Source organism: Primulina tabacum, chromosome 2 (genome assembly GCF_025594145.1).
Source record: "Primulina tabacum isolate GXHZ01 chromosome 2, ASM2559414v2, whole genome shotgun sequence".
Taxonomy (NCBI): Eukaryota; Viridiplantae; Streptophyta; class Magnoliopsida; order Lamiales; family Gesneriaceae; genus Primulina; species Primulina tabacum.
The window spans coordinates 48632183-48648864 of record NC_134551.1 but is presented as its reverse complement, the minus strand read 5'-3'; the positions used below and the strand labels follow the sequence as shown (position 1 = coordinate 48648864).

Sequence of the window (16682 nt, the reverse complement as noted above, 5' to 3'; positions counted from 1 at the left end):
AGCAGAGTAGCAGGACAACATGAGGCAGAAACAAGAAGAAAGATGAAAAGAATATGTGAGTGTGAGATATGCTAGAAGGATCTTGAGGATGTCTTTATATGTAGGACCTTGGGTTTCATATGGACAGTCACAGCAATGTTGCTCGACTAGAACACCAACAGTCATCTATATAGAGAACCAACGGTCACACATGTGGAAAATCACATCCAAAATTGCCCATATGACTTACTGACGGGTGTGACTTATTCAATTTTCATTCAAAATATAAAAAACGAAGTCTAACAAATATGATTACGAGCATAATATATGTATATATATATATATATATATATATATTCGTCTAAGTGTAGGTGAGCAAAATACGTGAACCATCTTTAATTAGCTCCAACCATCGCAAGAGGAGGCGATGCATTTGGCAGCCAAACCATACAAATTCATTTTCTTGATTATTTATCTCGCTACAATTAATTAATTAATCATATTCATTAAATTAGCACTTAAATTGTGAAACTTGATCTTGTTAAAATAAAATAAATATTTGTATTTGCTTCTAAATCACAGGCAATCATCAATATTTATATTATTCATATAATACGGGTATCTTGGATGTATTATTAATTAATTTCTTTATACATCTAGTTGGATATTATATATATTTTAAATATTATACACCCAAAGTCACATTCTTAATAGTATGATCGTGTTATAATTTATATTGAAAAAAAATTAAAGATTCATCTAATTAAACGTAAATGAATGAAAATCGGCAGGTAATGCAATGATCAGTCAGCGACGCATGAGTCAATTGGGTATGACTCGATATTCAGTTTTGGTGTTCGTATTTGATGTCCCAACATTAAATTAATTTATCAAGTGGCCATGTTAACCATTAATGAAGATGACCCATGTTTCTGCTTTCATATTATTTTTTATAATAAGAAATAAAAAATAATATAATTTTCCCTTTTTGGGATGTATAAAAGTTTGAATAGGTCTATTGTGAGACGATCTAACGAATCTTTATCTGTGAGACGGGTCAATTCTACTGATATTCAGAATAAAAAGTAATACTCTTAGCATAAAAAGTAATATTTTTTCATGGATGACCCAAATAAGAGATATGTCTCACAAAATACGATCCTTGAGACGGTCCATGAGACTGTTTCACACAAGTTTTTGCCTAAAAGTTTAGTCCAAGAGTCTGAAAAATAGAATGTGAACCCAAGATTTGATAATGAAATGATTTCCCATTATAATGGATATTGTTTGGTTTTATTAATGAATGTTCCACGCATTTTATATTGTCGGAAAATTTCAATTAGTTTTTTTTTTTTGGGTTTTTGGATTAGATAAACAAGTAAATTATTAATGTTATCAAAGCTGTGACTTACCCTTGAACAAGAATGGTGCATTTATGATATTGTTGGTTCGGTTGATCATATTTATCAATTAATCAAAAGAAAAAGAATCATAATGTCAATCACTTTCCTCCTTTTTCTTTTAATAAAATTTAGTCATCTTTCTCCGACGCAGATAGTACATGATTAAGATTGAAATTTAATGACATATATAACAAAAATCGCAAAAAAATAAACAAGTTAAATTATCAAAATTGTAATTTTCCGGAAAAAAAAAAATTCGATAGAGTTTGCATATTTCATCACTAAGGCAACCGAATTCAACGCGCATGCAAAATCCAACTTCCCTACAATTTTATTAATTTTTTTTTCACTTTGTGTATCATCTTCGGTTAATGGCATTTGGTTTGTTTGAAAATTAGTTACCGTAATATTCTTGGCATCTTGAGTTTTCCCACGGGTTTTGCCTTCGAGAAGACATACCAACAAATAAAGTTGATTATGCATTATATATGAAATTATCTGAATATTATATTCTAATTATTATTAAATAAAGAAACATGAAAATAACCCCACATAAAAGTTACATAATATTCGTACTTTTATATAATAATAATAATAATAATAATTATTATTATTACTATTATTATTATATATTATAGAATATAATATATAGCAATGAAAATACGAAACGTATCATATGATCACCTGATATAAAAAAAGAGAGTATCCCATGATTCTTGGGAGTTTCAACGTTGCTTTAATATTGTTAAAAAAAGAAATCGCCCGTGAAGTTGAAAGTCTTCTTTCTCGTCCCACCATCCATTCACAAATTGACTTCTCTTTGTGCCTTTTAACCCACAAATCATAAATTAACTACAGAAAAATCACATGCCAAGGGAAAATCTTTTACTCATTTCGCCTCACCTAATAATTTGAATCATTGTGTATTTGCATTTAAATTATAAATGACAATGAGTTGGGTTTTGGTCAGATTCGGTAAAACTCGAGACTCGTCCCACTACAAGTTTTAAGGACCCGGGACCTTCTCTGATATGTTTAAACTTAAACTCATAACCGCCCAACTTATACTTGAAAGTTAGAGTAGGTCTCTTGTTAGACAGTCTCACGAATCTTTATCTGTGAGATGTGTCAACTCAACCGATGTTCGTAATAAAAGTGATACTCTTAGCATAAAAAATAATATTTTTTCATGGATGACCCAAATAAGAGATATATATCACAAAAAACGACCCGTGAGACCGTCTCACACAAATTTTTGTTTGAAAGTTAACGGGTAACCAAACCCATCAGACAGTTATATTCATAATATTTTTTTAAACAATTTTTAATTTTTTAACTTGTAGATTTATAACATAAATTATTTTAAAACATAAATAGAATAAAAAATATGCAAAATAAGTCTATAAAAAACTTTCAACCAAATATTAAAAGTAATAATACTATCCAATCCAATAATTCATATAAATCTCACAATGTATTTATTAGATATTAAAGTATATACACCATAAAATCTCATATAAAAGAAAATTTTCAAGAGATGAGTGAATGGTATGTTTAGAAGTGGTAGGAATATTTTCACCCTAATAAAATCTTAACTGGGTAGGGGATTGTAAAATCCGTCACCCAACTCATACTCATCGAGTATAAAAGTTGAATAGTCATTACATGAACCCAACCCCATTTCAAGTTCAGGTTGAATATTTGTTCGTATTCGTTGTCATCTCTAACTGAAACGATGTTAATAATTGAGAACTTGAATATCTGGATTTAATTCAAAAACATAAATTAAAGTTAAAAACAAGGAGTTCAGTCTTTAAATTTGAAATTCCTCATGCGTTCTAGTAAATTTGTAGTAAGGATCCGAACTCCAAATCAACAAAATCTTAATGCTGCCTCAGAGAATTAGCTACAATTGAGTTTCTAAATTGATTAAAAGTTAAAATTACCAAAACTGTAAGGTGTTCAATGTTTATGGTCACTAATGTCCTGAATACATGATACTCATTTCAAGAACTTTGGTGGCAGTACTGTACAGCTTAGTTCAGCAATTGAAACTCCTTTTCATTGATAAATGCTGACCGAATCAAGTCCGATTCATCAGGAAGAAAAATTAAAGGTCAAGTTCCAAGGGCAAAAAAGGGCTCGCTATTGCTTGACATGCCGGACCGGAGGAAAACAATTTGTGCAAGGTGGTTCATTGGGAGTTTATGAAGCATCTGTGTAGAGACAAGAAAGTTGGGCAGACTTTTAAACAGTTCCCATATGTTTAGGATGACAGAAATAGGGAGTGTGCAATCCTAATCACTGATTTTGAAATTCTGTATTCATTTTCTGTACAACTTTTTTTCAATGGCTCCAACTTTTGGCATGAAATTGGAATCTACATGAATAAGTTTTGTGAGCAGAAGAAATAAACCATGCTTCTCAGAGACAAGTATAAACAAACTAAATACCAGTTTTGGCCTCTTAGAAACCAGCCTCTGCTGAGTACTAATTAAGTGAGTCAAGACCAGCAATATATCGAAGTGATCAAGAACTGCAAAATTATCTACTGGAATGGAATGTTGAGATTGAGAAAGTCAAGATTTTAAACTTCAGTCTAGGATAAACATGTAGAACAGAATTTGTATGGTTCTGGGGTAGCATGAACATAGTACAGACGGAAATTCACTACATATCATTCCCTCAACAATGCTTTTTCTCAATACTCAAGGTAAAATATATGAATTCGGCAAATGCAACACAACAATATATATTAGCAACCAATAGGGATTCGTCTCTCCAGTTATTGTCTCACACAAACAATATCTAACGAAAACTACCCTCTTAGATAACGAGTAAGGACTCCATAAAACCTAACAAAGCACACACCATGTATATCATATCGTAAGACTCAGAAGATCAGTAATGTACCAAATGCATGACATTCTATTTAATCATCAATGCAATCCTTGTTCACATTTTTTCATTTTCTTATCAATGAATAGATATTTTTACTTGGATGACTGACTTAGATGTCTTGTATTTATCAAAAAAGTGTTTCAATTGCTGGACTTTGGCATGAGATTGACAGTCCTTGCTTTCTATAAAATTTGAATGTTCCAAAATAAAGCAACGACGAGCTAAGCTCAATGAGTAACTCACACGCTGTTAATGGTTTGGTTTGGGGCTGAAGCAACGTGCAGTAGCAGCAGGTCAAGCCCGCTTTCACCATTAAAGGGAATCCATGATATATTTTCATTGTTAAAGTAACAAACTGAAGGGTGGTAGGACAGAAGGAGGTTCAATGATCATGTGCAAGAAAATGTAGTTAACTTGAGCTACTTGAAATCTTATTTTAACCCAATTTTGGTAATTTCAAATCGAATGCAAGAGAATGTAGTTAACTTGAGTTACTTGAAATCTTATTTTAACCCAATTTTGGTAATTTCAAATCGAAATCTTTGCAATTTCTACTCTTGACTATCCATTTTTCAAGTAAATTTCAGATGCACCATAACTGGCTTCATTTGAAGCCTTTCTCCAAATCAAATATCTTTCATCCAAATTAAATCCCTTTTATTGCCTAAAAGTATCCATCTACTTCGAGTTAGTTCCTCGAACAAATTATGTTCAAATTTCGATACTTACGACATAAAACCTGCGATCTGTACCTTGAAATCCAAAGAACTTGTGATTTACAAAGGCAAAAATCATCTACAAATCCACAAAGAATAGTAATCCACACCCCAATTTGAAATTAATTCCTCTGATGGCTCAAAATTTCCAAACATGTCAACCAAATTTCTCAATCTTAAGTTCAGCGTTACAAATAAAAGTAAAAAAGAAAAACGAAAAAAAAAAAAACAAATAAATGCTGCAACTGATAGAATAAAACCCAGTTGGATACAACACAACCTTGAGCAATTCATCCTCAAAATACAATAAACTGCCCAAAAGACAAAACATAATTTAGTCGATCAAGAATCGCAATAGAAGACCTGGGATGGCAACCGCCAAGCTTCCGATTTAGAAAAGCAAGTGTCATCAACGGCGTCGCTTCGGCACCAACAGCACTTCGGACTCTGAACGCATTCGGATCTGGTGCTCATTTCGCTGCAATCACGAACTGGATCGACCCGATTGTAGTTTATCGGATTCTTATCGGTCGCCAATGTGGATAATTTCGGCCCGAGATTCTGATTCCGAACAGCATCGTTTGCAAAAACAGCGGCGTCGGATAAGTCCGGTAAAGAAGTTAACAACAGGATTAGCAGAGAAGAAAAGGTGATGATTGCCATAACCTATTAAAACCACGCACAGATCATACAAAAAGTAAAAGAGTTTTTGAACGAGAAAAAGAAGTATTCAAAAAAAAACAAATATAAAAACTGTGTTCGTTTGAAAATGGCCCATGCAGGTCTCGAACCTGCGACCTTCGCGTTATTAGCACGACGCTCTAACCAACTGAGCTAATAGGCCTTTATGCACGTACTTTTCATAAAACTTTTATTTGACTTCTTACTAAGACAATAATTAAATTTATTTTAAAAAATATAGGGACACTTACCATCCGATAATACATAAATCATAACACCAGCATTTCCATGTTTTATGATTCTATTTCAAACTTCGATTTTGTACATATTTAACACAAGCACTAATTTTGTTGATTATCAATATAATAATTTTAAAATACTGGAATTTGGTTGTGCAACATAAAGAAGTTTTTGGTGTCTCATTTCTCTGACTTTCTTTCTTTCCTTTTCATAATAAATTTTATTTTCTTATTTCAATTTTTGCTTCTCCATCTTATCATATCATAAAAATGTAGTTACAATTTAGTCGAAAGCATCCATTTAAACAAGACATGTTCCATGAAGAAATTCAAATTTTTATATATAAGCATAATTCAGATGCATTTTCTAGCCTAAGTAGTAAGTAGTCATTGACTTGAAAGAAACTCCCATATGTTGCGGCAACATGAATATTAATCAATCAACTAGAGCTTTCAGATAAATCCGAAACAACAGCTAGTTGAAACGTTAGTATTTCTCACGAAAACTTGCGGACGTGTCAAAAAACTTAGAAATTCCCATTTTACAAAAAAAAAAAGGGAACAACGTAGGTACGTACGAGCTGTGCAACTCATGTGATGACCCCTTTTGGCGTCTAAGGGACATTAAATTACAACAATCAATGAGCATAGAAACAGAATATACGAGTATCACAAAGAACATCGAACCAAAAATTTGTAAAAAATTTCAGGTTTGAAAAATCTGACAGATAAAGGTGCGAATCTCAACTACGTAAGCTATTCATACCCTTAACTTTTGATTCTACAAAGGCCAACGACAGCTTGCGGGCTGATGCCGTGATGCAAGCATGGTAGCAACAACCCAGTGCCATTGTTCTTGTTTGATCATGAATATATGTAATCTGAACGTATCTTCTGTCATCCACCGATGAGCAAGACAAGAAATATAGCTAGAAGGCTCGTATCTTCGACATTCCAAGTACCATTAGAAGGATCAAATCAAGTGAGCTTATACCTGGTTTCATAAACGGTTGCTGATAGCATAATCTTAAGGAACATGCGGATCTTTCTGTCATTTCTTTCACCGCTTCACTTGAATTTCACCCATCATAATTTTACTCAGAATTTAACTATGTTTTTCTCTCTTCCCCCCTGTTGAAATTAAATTAAAAGATTACAGTTTATGTATCACCTCACCTGGTACCGGAATTACCAAGAGTGAGTTCAAGATCATCAGGAACACATTCATCGTGAATTCTTTCTCCTTCCCATGCTTTCACCACTCCCATGGTATTATTGCTTCCAAATGCAAACTCAGCAGAAATTGCATCACACATTGGAACATCAGCTGTCTGGTCAACCCCTGGTGCAACAATAGGAGAACAAGTTCCACTTTGTCCAGGGGTCCACATACGAGACCCCCCATTCGACAACGGTTCTTTGAAAGTGAAAGGATTAGGTGAGACAAGGCTGAAAGTTGGAGATGGATGCCCATCTTGAGGAGTTTGGACACCAGAAAGCCATCCTGAATCAGGTGGAGTTTGACTACCAGGACTTTGTGTCGTAGAGTATGGTGGGAAGGGGTAGTGCAGCCCAGGCCAGAAAGAACCAGATGTTGGATCATCCTTCATTCTAGGAGTATGTGCAGTCGGTGAGCTTAATGGAGGGGTGACTGGTGCACTTATCGAACCACCGGGTATGTAAAGATAATGGGGAAACTTAGATGGATCAGGACAAGAGCCAGATGACAAGTTTTTTAGCCATGGGATAAGGGAATTAGGATCGGCAGTGTTACTGACATTGTAGTTACAATGCTCCGAGACTGGGCTAGCAAAGGGAGAAAATACAGGGCTTGGATTAACAGAGGTTCTGGGGCTTGGTTGATTTGACGTGCAAGGGCTCACCACTGCTGAACCAATGGGCTTGCAACCACCCTGCAAAAGATAGTAACAGTTAAGTGTAAAATATCTGTACAACAAGGAGAAATTGCATGTCTTAATGTAGCTAAAATTATCAAACACAGTCATATATTTTAAAATAAATTAATTTAGTCATAAAAAATATAATAAATAGAATTTTTAGGCAATTGAAATGCAATTAGTAGTACGTTAGATGTTTACCAAAAATAATACATAATTTAGAAAAGGAGATGGACAATAGTTAATAATAATATCTATTTTGTTTATCGAATTTTATTATTTACAAAAATGAAAAACAATCCAAAAATTAAAAAACAACCAAGGGGGTAGAGATCCATTATTTTTTCACCACAGGCAAAATTAGAACTGAGAATGGAGATTATTCAGCTGTAAATCACATAAATGGCCAGAAGAAATTTGGCAGAAGCCATGGGATGAATTGCGAAGATTAGCGAGGGGCCGGATGCGCGCTGGAATCAGGGATCCCGCAAGGCACCTATCAATCAACGTACTACAGTATCTCAAATGCGCGATGCGCATTTTAGCAGCTAGCAGCGTGAACCAAGGAAACTCAACTGCAACCTTTAGAAGTTTACGTACAGCTCAAAGAGATTAATAAATTACCGCAAATCGAGTCTTAAGATCTAGAGTGCGCAAGTTAATCGTACCTTTCTGTAGGTGGTACCATCTTCTTCAACGATCCAACCAGCTTCGTCGCAGAGTGCTTTCAAGACCTCGTTGTTGTCACAGTGCTTGGGCAGCTTGTAATTCCCGTACATCCTCAATCCGGAGAAGATCTTGGCGGCGATCGCACGCCGGCGCCTCTCCCGGCGCTTGTTGTTCTCTCTCTCCTTCCACGTCGGCATCCGGCTTCCCGACGTCATCGATCGACTGAGCTTCGGCGGGTTGAACGGAATGGTCGGGAATCAGGACCGGGTTGACTGGGTCGGCTTCACGTGGAGAGGAAAGGTTATGAATTATATGGTTTATTTAAATGAAGAGAGGGATTGATTGCGCATGATGATGTTCGGTAATAAACAGAAAAAGTGGAATGGTGAGTAACAGTGTGGGACTCGGGAGATGATTAATAACGGGGAAATGCCACTGCTCCAACATATACACGCCAACCCCAAAATATTATTATTATTTTTTTATATAATTAGTAAATATTTACATCAATTGTGTCGTGATATTTCGATAATTAGAATTTTTGTATTGATTATTTCGTATTATTTTTTATGTTAAGAATATTATTTTTTATTGTGAATATCGGTAAGATTGACCCGTCTCACAGATAAAAATTTGTGAAACCGTCTCACAAGAGATCTACCCTTGTTCTAATACATTAAATTTTAAGTTTACTCAAAGTGATTTAGGTGGAAGCTAAGATGTGGGCGTATAAGTTATAACCCATCCCTCTTTCGCATTATCAAATTATTGGGCTGTAAACTTGGGCTCACTAATTAATTTCATTACGGCCCTTGAAATTTTTTTTGCATTCTTGCCTACTCCGGGTACAAATTGTAATTATATATAAATATATACATACTATCTTAGCAAATAACTAATTTTTCGTATCATGATATATTTTTTGATAAAGTAAAAAATACCCATCTTTTAGGATCAACATTTGTAATTTTAGCTCTTATTTGCTTTTACAAATGATTCGTTTGTTTCAAATCTATTGTCAAATACAGGACAGCGTTCATCGTTTGATCAAAAGTCTATTTCAATAATTGTACTTCTTATAATATATGAGAATCGAACCCACGGTATTAACTTGGATACAAACCGTATGACTGAATGTTTGTCGTTTTACCAAAATTATAGTTGGTGGGACATCGCAACTCAAATCTTTTAAATATTAAGGCGGCTCAAACGTCATATTTCAATTAGTTTACTCAACATGACAATTATTGCACCACAACATCGAATTTTTACAGGAAGGCATAGACATGAATTCCCCGAGAAATTGATTGGTAGCCTCAAATCGGAAGTCACTGGCCAAGAAAGAAAAAAAAAAGGAATAATTATCGAAGATTGCCTAGTTTTAGTTTAAGCATCAATTTCTACATTGTAGAAATGTCGAATGGGTGCATCAAATTTTCAGTTAACTAGTAAAACTTTCCATGAAATGCACTTCTTTTCATGGGTGGGTGACCTACCAAACATAAGGACTTCAAAGAAACCTCTCAATCACACTGAAAAGCAAAATGAGTGAATTGAGAAATTTAGTTAAGAATGAAAGTTAATATACAAAACCAACGACAAAAATGTATGAATGATTCTATTCAACGAAACAATACTTTCCTTCAGACATTATTTAGGCCTTAATTTAGTTTCAAGAATACCAAATTTCACAATCCCAATTCCCATCTTTCGTTAAAACTGATTTTGTCCTTTTCTTTCAATTTGCCAAATCTGCATGGAAAATGGTCCTAGAACGTCAAAATAAGTTCATGTTACGATAATTATGCACAATTTATATTCAATTCAACCAAACAGTTATGACACATAAATACAACCGCCAAAAAATTGCATACCTTAACTATCCACTATTAGCCTATTAGGTGAAATTCTTGACTGGAACAAGAAGGACCATCCCTTAGGATTGATGTATGGAATTATTCATGACCCTTCTGTTTTTTTTTCTGGTTTTTCTTTAGGATTGTGTATATAGGAAGCTCGGTTTGTGAAAACGTGCTCGAATATGGCAAGGTGTAAAGGTTTAATTCTTGTTGTTTTGGTTGTGGATTTTGTTCCATCTTGTGTCATGTTAGTAAGTTGTGAAGCTGATCATGTATCAGCAGTAGGCGATTCGGGGATGAAAAAGGACAGTCTAAGATTAGCTATAGAAGTTTGGAATCAGTGTAATGAACACTACAAAAAAAAAAAAAATTTATACGTAGCGATGGTTTATTCCGTCGCTAAACCGTCGCAAAACAAATTAGCGACGGAACTAAACACTGTCGCTAAAGTCACCGTCGCAAACATATTGCAACGGTTTATCAAAACTCGTCGCTAATTAGCGACGGTTGTAGATAAACCGTCGCTAATTAGCGACAATTTTGATATAAACCGTCGCTATGACAAAATAGTCGCTAATTAGCGATGGTGTTTGAATAAACTGTAGCTAATTAGTGACTGAATATGACCTCATTAGCGACAGTTTTGTCAAAACATGTCGCAAATTAGCGACAAATTAGTCTAAAATCGTCGCTACTTAGCGACGGTTGTTTTCATATTCCGTTGCTAATTGTTTTTTTATAAAAAAATTGTTGTTTTATAATTTCTTTAAAAAAAGTTATTTTTTTAATTTTTTATACAAATTTTTAAATAATCTCCACTATGTGAAGAGGTGTGGAGAAAATGGTCGGAAACGTCCAAATTTATAGACTACTAGTAGCGACAGTTTCTCTTAAAACCGTCGCTCTAATAACGACAGTTTTATAAAATGTCGCTATTAGCAACGGTTGTATGAAAAATGGTCGCTAATTATAGCGAAGAACGGTCGCAAATTAGCGACAGGTCTCGACGGTTCCCTTGTACCGTCGCTAATGAGTGACGGTATTGCTTAAAAGGTATACCGAAGAGATCAAATGAAATGTCTATCAAGAGGAATGGGATAAAAACCCCAAAATTAAATTTTCTAGTGGATACCCAACCTAGTTGACTGGAGATCACAAAATCTAGGTTCAAAAGGGACAACTAAATTACTAGATTGGCAGAAACACCTTGTAGAAATCTCCTACCTATTCGTATGATAAGATGTATTGCCCACAAAAGGGTATGTGGCTAGGTTTTATCTTTAATGATTCCTAAGATATACTAATTCGTATGTTGGAGTATAGTGGGATACTCTTCTAGGAGATCGCCAACTTAAGTGCGAAGTGTGGCCACTTCAAATATGGAAAGCACTCGCGAAACCAAGTAGTGTTAATTGCCGAAACGGACACAACAGTGAGAAACTAATGAAATGTTAGAAATGTTATCATGTGAATATAATTATCTTGGTAAAGAAGGTTCAAAGCCAAAAGCTATCTATCCTAATGCAATAATCTTTTGCTAGAACCCTATTTGTCGAGTCAGCTTAGTCACATGGATTAATTTTCATTCATGTGGGGGAGTGCTAGAAAATATGAGTTTTGTACTCATTTAGAATCGATAAAATAATTCGAACGAGTTACGCGACGAAAAAAATTATTTTTCGGTTACCAATTAGGGTGAATGAAAAATTAATTGAGTTCGAATTTTATCGTGTGAAAAGATAGAAAATATTATATGAATGTGTATGTATAAATATAATAATAATATTATTATTAATATATTATTTATATTTGGAAATCGCACGACAAAATTGTCGTGTGATTGGTGAAGAGACACAATTCAAATGATTTGGCCGAATAGTTGTCAAGAATTGACCCAAACAATGTATTCTTTTATTATTGAAATGATGCATTTTTTTATGAAAAGATGTTTATTTTGATTCAAGGTTTTTCATTTTCTATAATTTTATTCACATTCATTACACCATTCTCTTCTTCTCCTTTCTCTCTATATTTAATTCTATATACTAATTTTTTAAGTATTAACGCTTAAAATTCAAATTTTCAAGATATAAAATCTTGAGTTTGAATTTTCTATGCTTATACGTTTAAATTCGAACTTTGGAATTAAATTCGAGAGTTGTCTTCTAGTTTTGAGTTTTTTAAGCATTTGTACAAGTTTTGCAAGATTTAAACTCTTGGAATTGAATTTTTAAGTTTAACGCTTAGAATTCGAAATTAGAAAGTTTGCATACTATCTTGATAGCGTTATGAACATTTCAAGTTCATGTGGCTTTAAAATTTATAGTGCTACTATTTTGAAGTCGTAGTCGTTGTATCTTGGGAAACGAAATGCTAACAACCGTGAGGAACAGGGCGGGACAATATCATTTTAAAGAAAGAGTGAAACTCTTGCATCGACTATTTTCTTTTAATTACCTACAAAAGTGGTGGCCCGAGCAGCCAATTCTATTTAATGGACATAGGCAGCTGCTGGAAAAACAATGGCCAACCTTGTGATGGGGACGAAACTTCAGACATTACACGTTACAGTGAAATTATACTGATTCCAGAAACACCGTCATGGTGTAATTCAGATGAATTCAAACTATGCCCTCCATACCACACATTCTCCAATGGAACCAGAATACATCGTAGTGACAAGGCTCGTTTCCCCTATGGAGCGTATCACTTGTATTGTTTCCGTGGAAACCCGGCTTTTTTGGAGCAACCTAGTGTCACGTGTGACCACAGGAAATACTACAGATTCTGTCTCACCCTATTTGTTGCGAATATGAGAATCCAACTTTGAAAAAAGAGGGTTGGGTTGTAGATCCTAAGAGGTGGGGGCTCCACTTGGGGAGGTTGTTGCATTTTTTCCAGGTCTGAATACCTTATTTTCCTGGCGAATTACATTTCTTGACTGTAAAATCATAAAGAAGTTAGATATGCAAAAATATGTGTTGGTTCACAGGATCCAGGAACTGCGGCCTGCTAGGAGAAAATAGAGGCTAAACTTACAATTGTTATAGACACACACCTGTTACTGGACGGATCCAAGATTATATGTTTGGAGGGCCGGCTCACCACCAACTATGAAAAATTTAAGTTGGGCCTTTGACCCTTTGTAAAGGCCCGTTAATTAGTTTTTCGAAAAAAATTGCAGAGAATGGAACGCGAACCACATGTGTAAACCTTGAAAGTCTATAATCATTAAACAAATTATAGATACTTTATTTTTTTATGGTCAAATAATATATATACTAAATAATAAAATATATCATATATAGTAATAATTTTAAAAAAAAATTTCGGGAGGGCCGTTTATAGATACTTTATTTTTTTATGGTCAAATAATATATATACTAAATAATAAAATATATCTTATATAGTAGTAATTTTTATAATTTTTAAAAAAAATTTCGGGGGGGCCGTTTATAGATACTTTATTTTTTTATGGTCAAATAATATATATACTAAATAATAAAATATATCTTATATAGTAGTAATTTTTTAAAAAAAAATTCGGGGGGTCGGTCCTACAGTGAATCCTCCTCTGCCGTTACACATTATTCTCGAGATTAAAAAATTGTCTCAAATGTATTTTTGAAATTAAATTATATTTAAATAATTTTATAATTTTAAAAATAACGTGTAACCATGTGTATAACTCTTATTGTACATGTAACATAAATTTAATTGTTATTATAAGAGCATCCAGACCTATACACAAAAGCTTTTGATTGGAAGGAGAACAACTGTTTGGGAGAAATATTGACCAATTTTTTAAATTAAAACTGAATAATCCGAACCGAATAACAAAATTAATTGATTTGATCGATAACCAAATTAACCATATTATTTAGAAAATATATTATATGATGATACCAAATTTTCCATGGGTTCGGTCAGGTGAGCTTGAGCTTCAAATCAGCAATGTTTGAACCGGAGTGGATGGAACACTACCGATCTATGCGAACTAGTAGATATTGGAAGGTGCCTGGAATTTTTTCGGCGTAATCACTCTGACGTTTTGATCGGATTTTGTGTTTAGGAATAAAGAAATAAGAAGATGTGATATGTGGAATAATGCTGAAGGAAGCTCATGTTCATCAGACCGAACCCGAGGAAAATTTGGTATCATCAATTGGCACCGTCTGTGGGAAAATTGGAAAGAGAGATAAGATGGCAAGTACCAGGAGTCGATCGGGAGATGACAATCAACCGACGTCCAACATGGCAGAGCTCGTCCGGCTGATCACTACGACTGAAGAACAAGTCTTGGCACAGAGACCAGACAACAACCCTCCTCTAGGAGAGGATCATGAAGCTCAGAGGCAAGAGATACAAAGTTTAAGGGAGGAGATGGAACGCCTTAGAGAAGAGAGGAATGCACCCCCTCCTCCGCCCCTTCTGGCTCGGGGGATCCCTTTCTCTGCCGAGATATTGGCTGCCGAATTGCCTCAAAATTTCAGATTCCCTAACGTCGGAGAATACGACGGTTCGGGGGATCTGGAAGAGCATCTGTCCCAGTTCGAGAACACGGCATTATTGCACCAATACTCAGACCCGATCATGTGTAGGGTCTTCTTAACCACTTTGGTCAGGTCATCCCAGCAGTGGTTCAATTTGCTTAGGCCGGAGACCATCAAAACTTTTCAAGACTTCGGAAGAGCTTTTCTCCACCAATTTGCAAGCAGCAAGAAACATCCATTGACGGCTCTGAGTTTGTTCAATGTTAAACATCAAGAGCATGAGAGCCTACGAGATTTTGTTAAGAGGTTCAACAAGATGGTCATCGATGTTCCCTCGGCTACTCCGGATATACTGAAAAGTGCCTTTACACAAGGGCTAAGAGGTGGTGATTTTTTCAAGTCATTGGTAAAAAAGCCCCCAGCTACTTTCGAAGAATTGTTGGCTAAGGCATAAAAATATATGAACGTGGAAGAAGTGCAAATGGCTAGGAAAGGTGAACCGAAGGCCTCGGCCAAGGTTACGCGAGACGTTCGACCCACTAACCTTGTGCCAAGGGTCGGGCGTTTCGAACCACCTACGTTGCTTGGACAGTTCGCCACTTACACACCTTTGAAAGTCAACAAAGCCTGAGCATTAGAGCTATGTGATGAGCGACAACTCATTCGGAGACCTCGGAGTAGTGACAGAGGACCTCGTATTCCCAAATCAGAAAGGTATTGTGGATTTCACAAGGATTATGGTCATACTACCGATGAGTATCATCATTTGAGTCAAGAAATAGAACGGATCATCCAGAGAGATCCAGAAATGAAATCAATTCTAGCCAGTACAGGTGGTGGACACCGACCCCCTAAGAGAACTCGAGAGGAAAATGATCCTGAAAGGAGAAGAGCTCCGAATCAAAGGGAAAATTTTCAAAATACTAACCCAAATATACGGAGGGCAGAGCCTCGGGAACAACCACCTCCTCGAGGGATAATCAATATGATATCGGGTGGGCCTACAGATGGAGACTCCAACCGGGCCAGGAAAGCTAGCAGCAGAAGGTTGGAGAACATGGAGGTTAGTAATATTAAAACACGCTCAGGACCCATGATTTCTTTTGGACCCGAGGACATGAAGGGAGTGGCCGACCCGCATAATGATGATTTGGTTATCCGAGCCATGATCGCCAATTATGAGGTAGCTCGTATCTTTGTGGACGCCGGAAGTTTTGTCAATGTTCTGTTTAAAGAGGCAATGGATCAGATGGACTTGGGCGAATATACGGTAGAGCCTATCTCCATGGCTTTGTTTGGATTCACGGGGCATGCGATACACCCCTTTGGAGTCGTCAATCTCCTTCTCTTTTTGGGGAGTGGGGATACTAGAAAGACCCGGATTGTAAACTTCGTGATAGTTGATGCCCCTCATCGTATAATGTTATTATGGGGAGACCAGTCATGGCCGCTTTCATGGCAATTGCCTCGGCTCTACACCAAAAGATCATGTTCACTGTCGGAGAAGCTGTAGGAGAGGTTAAGGGAGATCAGAAGATTGCTCGAAAGTGTTATGTGGAGGAAGTAAGGGTGGAGCAGAAGTCGGCTAAAATTGAACATCTCAAGCTCACCAGACCGAACCCAGGGAAAATTTGGTATCATCATTATAAAATCACGTTTTGATTTAAAAATTTAATATAAAATATAATTAAATTGAATTTTTATTCATTTAAAACAAATTACTTTTACTTCCATTTCTATGGCCTGATAATTTTTTTTGAGAATTTTATGTAAAAAATTTAATAATATATTTTACTTTATTTTTAAAAAGATTGGGTAGCTTCAGTTTTATTAATGCATGTGCT

General features: G+C 35.3%; 3 protein-coding genes, 1 long non-coding RNA gene and 1 other non-coding gene across 5 annotated transcripts; 2 read left to right on the top strand and 3 right to left on the bottom strand.

Annotated features, from left to right (window-relative positions):
• Window positions 1–3440: 3440 nt before the first annotated feature.
• Window positions 3441–5799, bottom strand: LOC142533841 (uncharacterized). The gene is made up of 2 exons (XR_012816830.1): window positions 5363–5799; window positions 3441–3762 (listed from the first exon to the last, which is right to left on the bottom strand). It is a non-coding gene; the product is annotated as an uncharacterized LOC142533841 (long non-coding RNA).
• Window positions 5770–5843, bottom strand: TRNAI-AAU (transfer RNA isoleucine (anticodon AAU)). The gene has a single exon. It is a non-coding gene; the product is annotated as a tRNA-Ile (tRNA).
• A 718-nt stretch (window positions 5844–6561) lies between these two features.
• LOC142533824 (BES1/BZR1 homolog protein 4-like) lies at window positions 6562–8841 on the bottom strand. Its single transcript, XM_075640733.1, has 2 exons — window positions 8486–8841; window positions 6562–7832 (listed from the first exon to the last, which is right to left on the bottom strand). The coding sequence occupies exons 1-2, from the start codon at window positions 8699–8701 to the stop codon at window positions 7092–7094; spliced, it is 957 nt and encodes a 318-aa protein (XP_075496848.1). The 5' UTR covers window positions 8702–8841; the 3' UTR covers window positions 6562–7091.
• Window positions 8842–14452: 5611 nt separating this feature from the next.
• On the top strand, window positions 14453–15292 carry LOC142537810 (uncharacterized). Its single transcript, XM_075643301.1, has one exon. It carries the CDS (start codon window positions 14453–14455, stop codon window positions 15290–15292), a length of 840 nt encoding a protein of 279 aa, XP_075499416.1.
• Window positions 15293–15319: 27 nt separating this feature from the next.
• Window positions 15320–16351, top strand: LOC142537809 (uncharacterized). Its single transcript, XM_075643300.1, has 2 exons — window positions 15320–15332; window positions 15477–16351. Exons 1-2 carry the CDS (start codon window positions 15320–15322, stop codon window positions 16349–16351), a joined length of 888 nt encoding a protein of 295 aa, XP_075499415.1.
• The last annotated feature ends 331 nt before the right edge of the window (window positions 16352–16682 follow it).

What these genes read in the sequence shown, in the direction of transcription:
- LOC142533824 (XM_075640733.1), bottom strand. Translation starts at nt 8,701, where the DNA reads ATGACGTCGGGAAGCCGGATGCCGACGTGGAAGGAGAGAGAGAACAAC. An exon ending in ATGGTACCACCTACAGAAAG is followed by an intron (nt 7,833 to 8,485) that starts GTACGATTAACT and finishes TATCTTTTGCAG; the next exon opens with GGTGGTTGCAAGCCCATTGG.
- LOC142537810 (XM_075643301.1), top strand. Translation starts at nt 14,453, where the DNA reads ATGCTGAAGGAAGCTCATGTTCATCAGACCGAACCCGAGGAAAATTTG.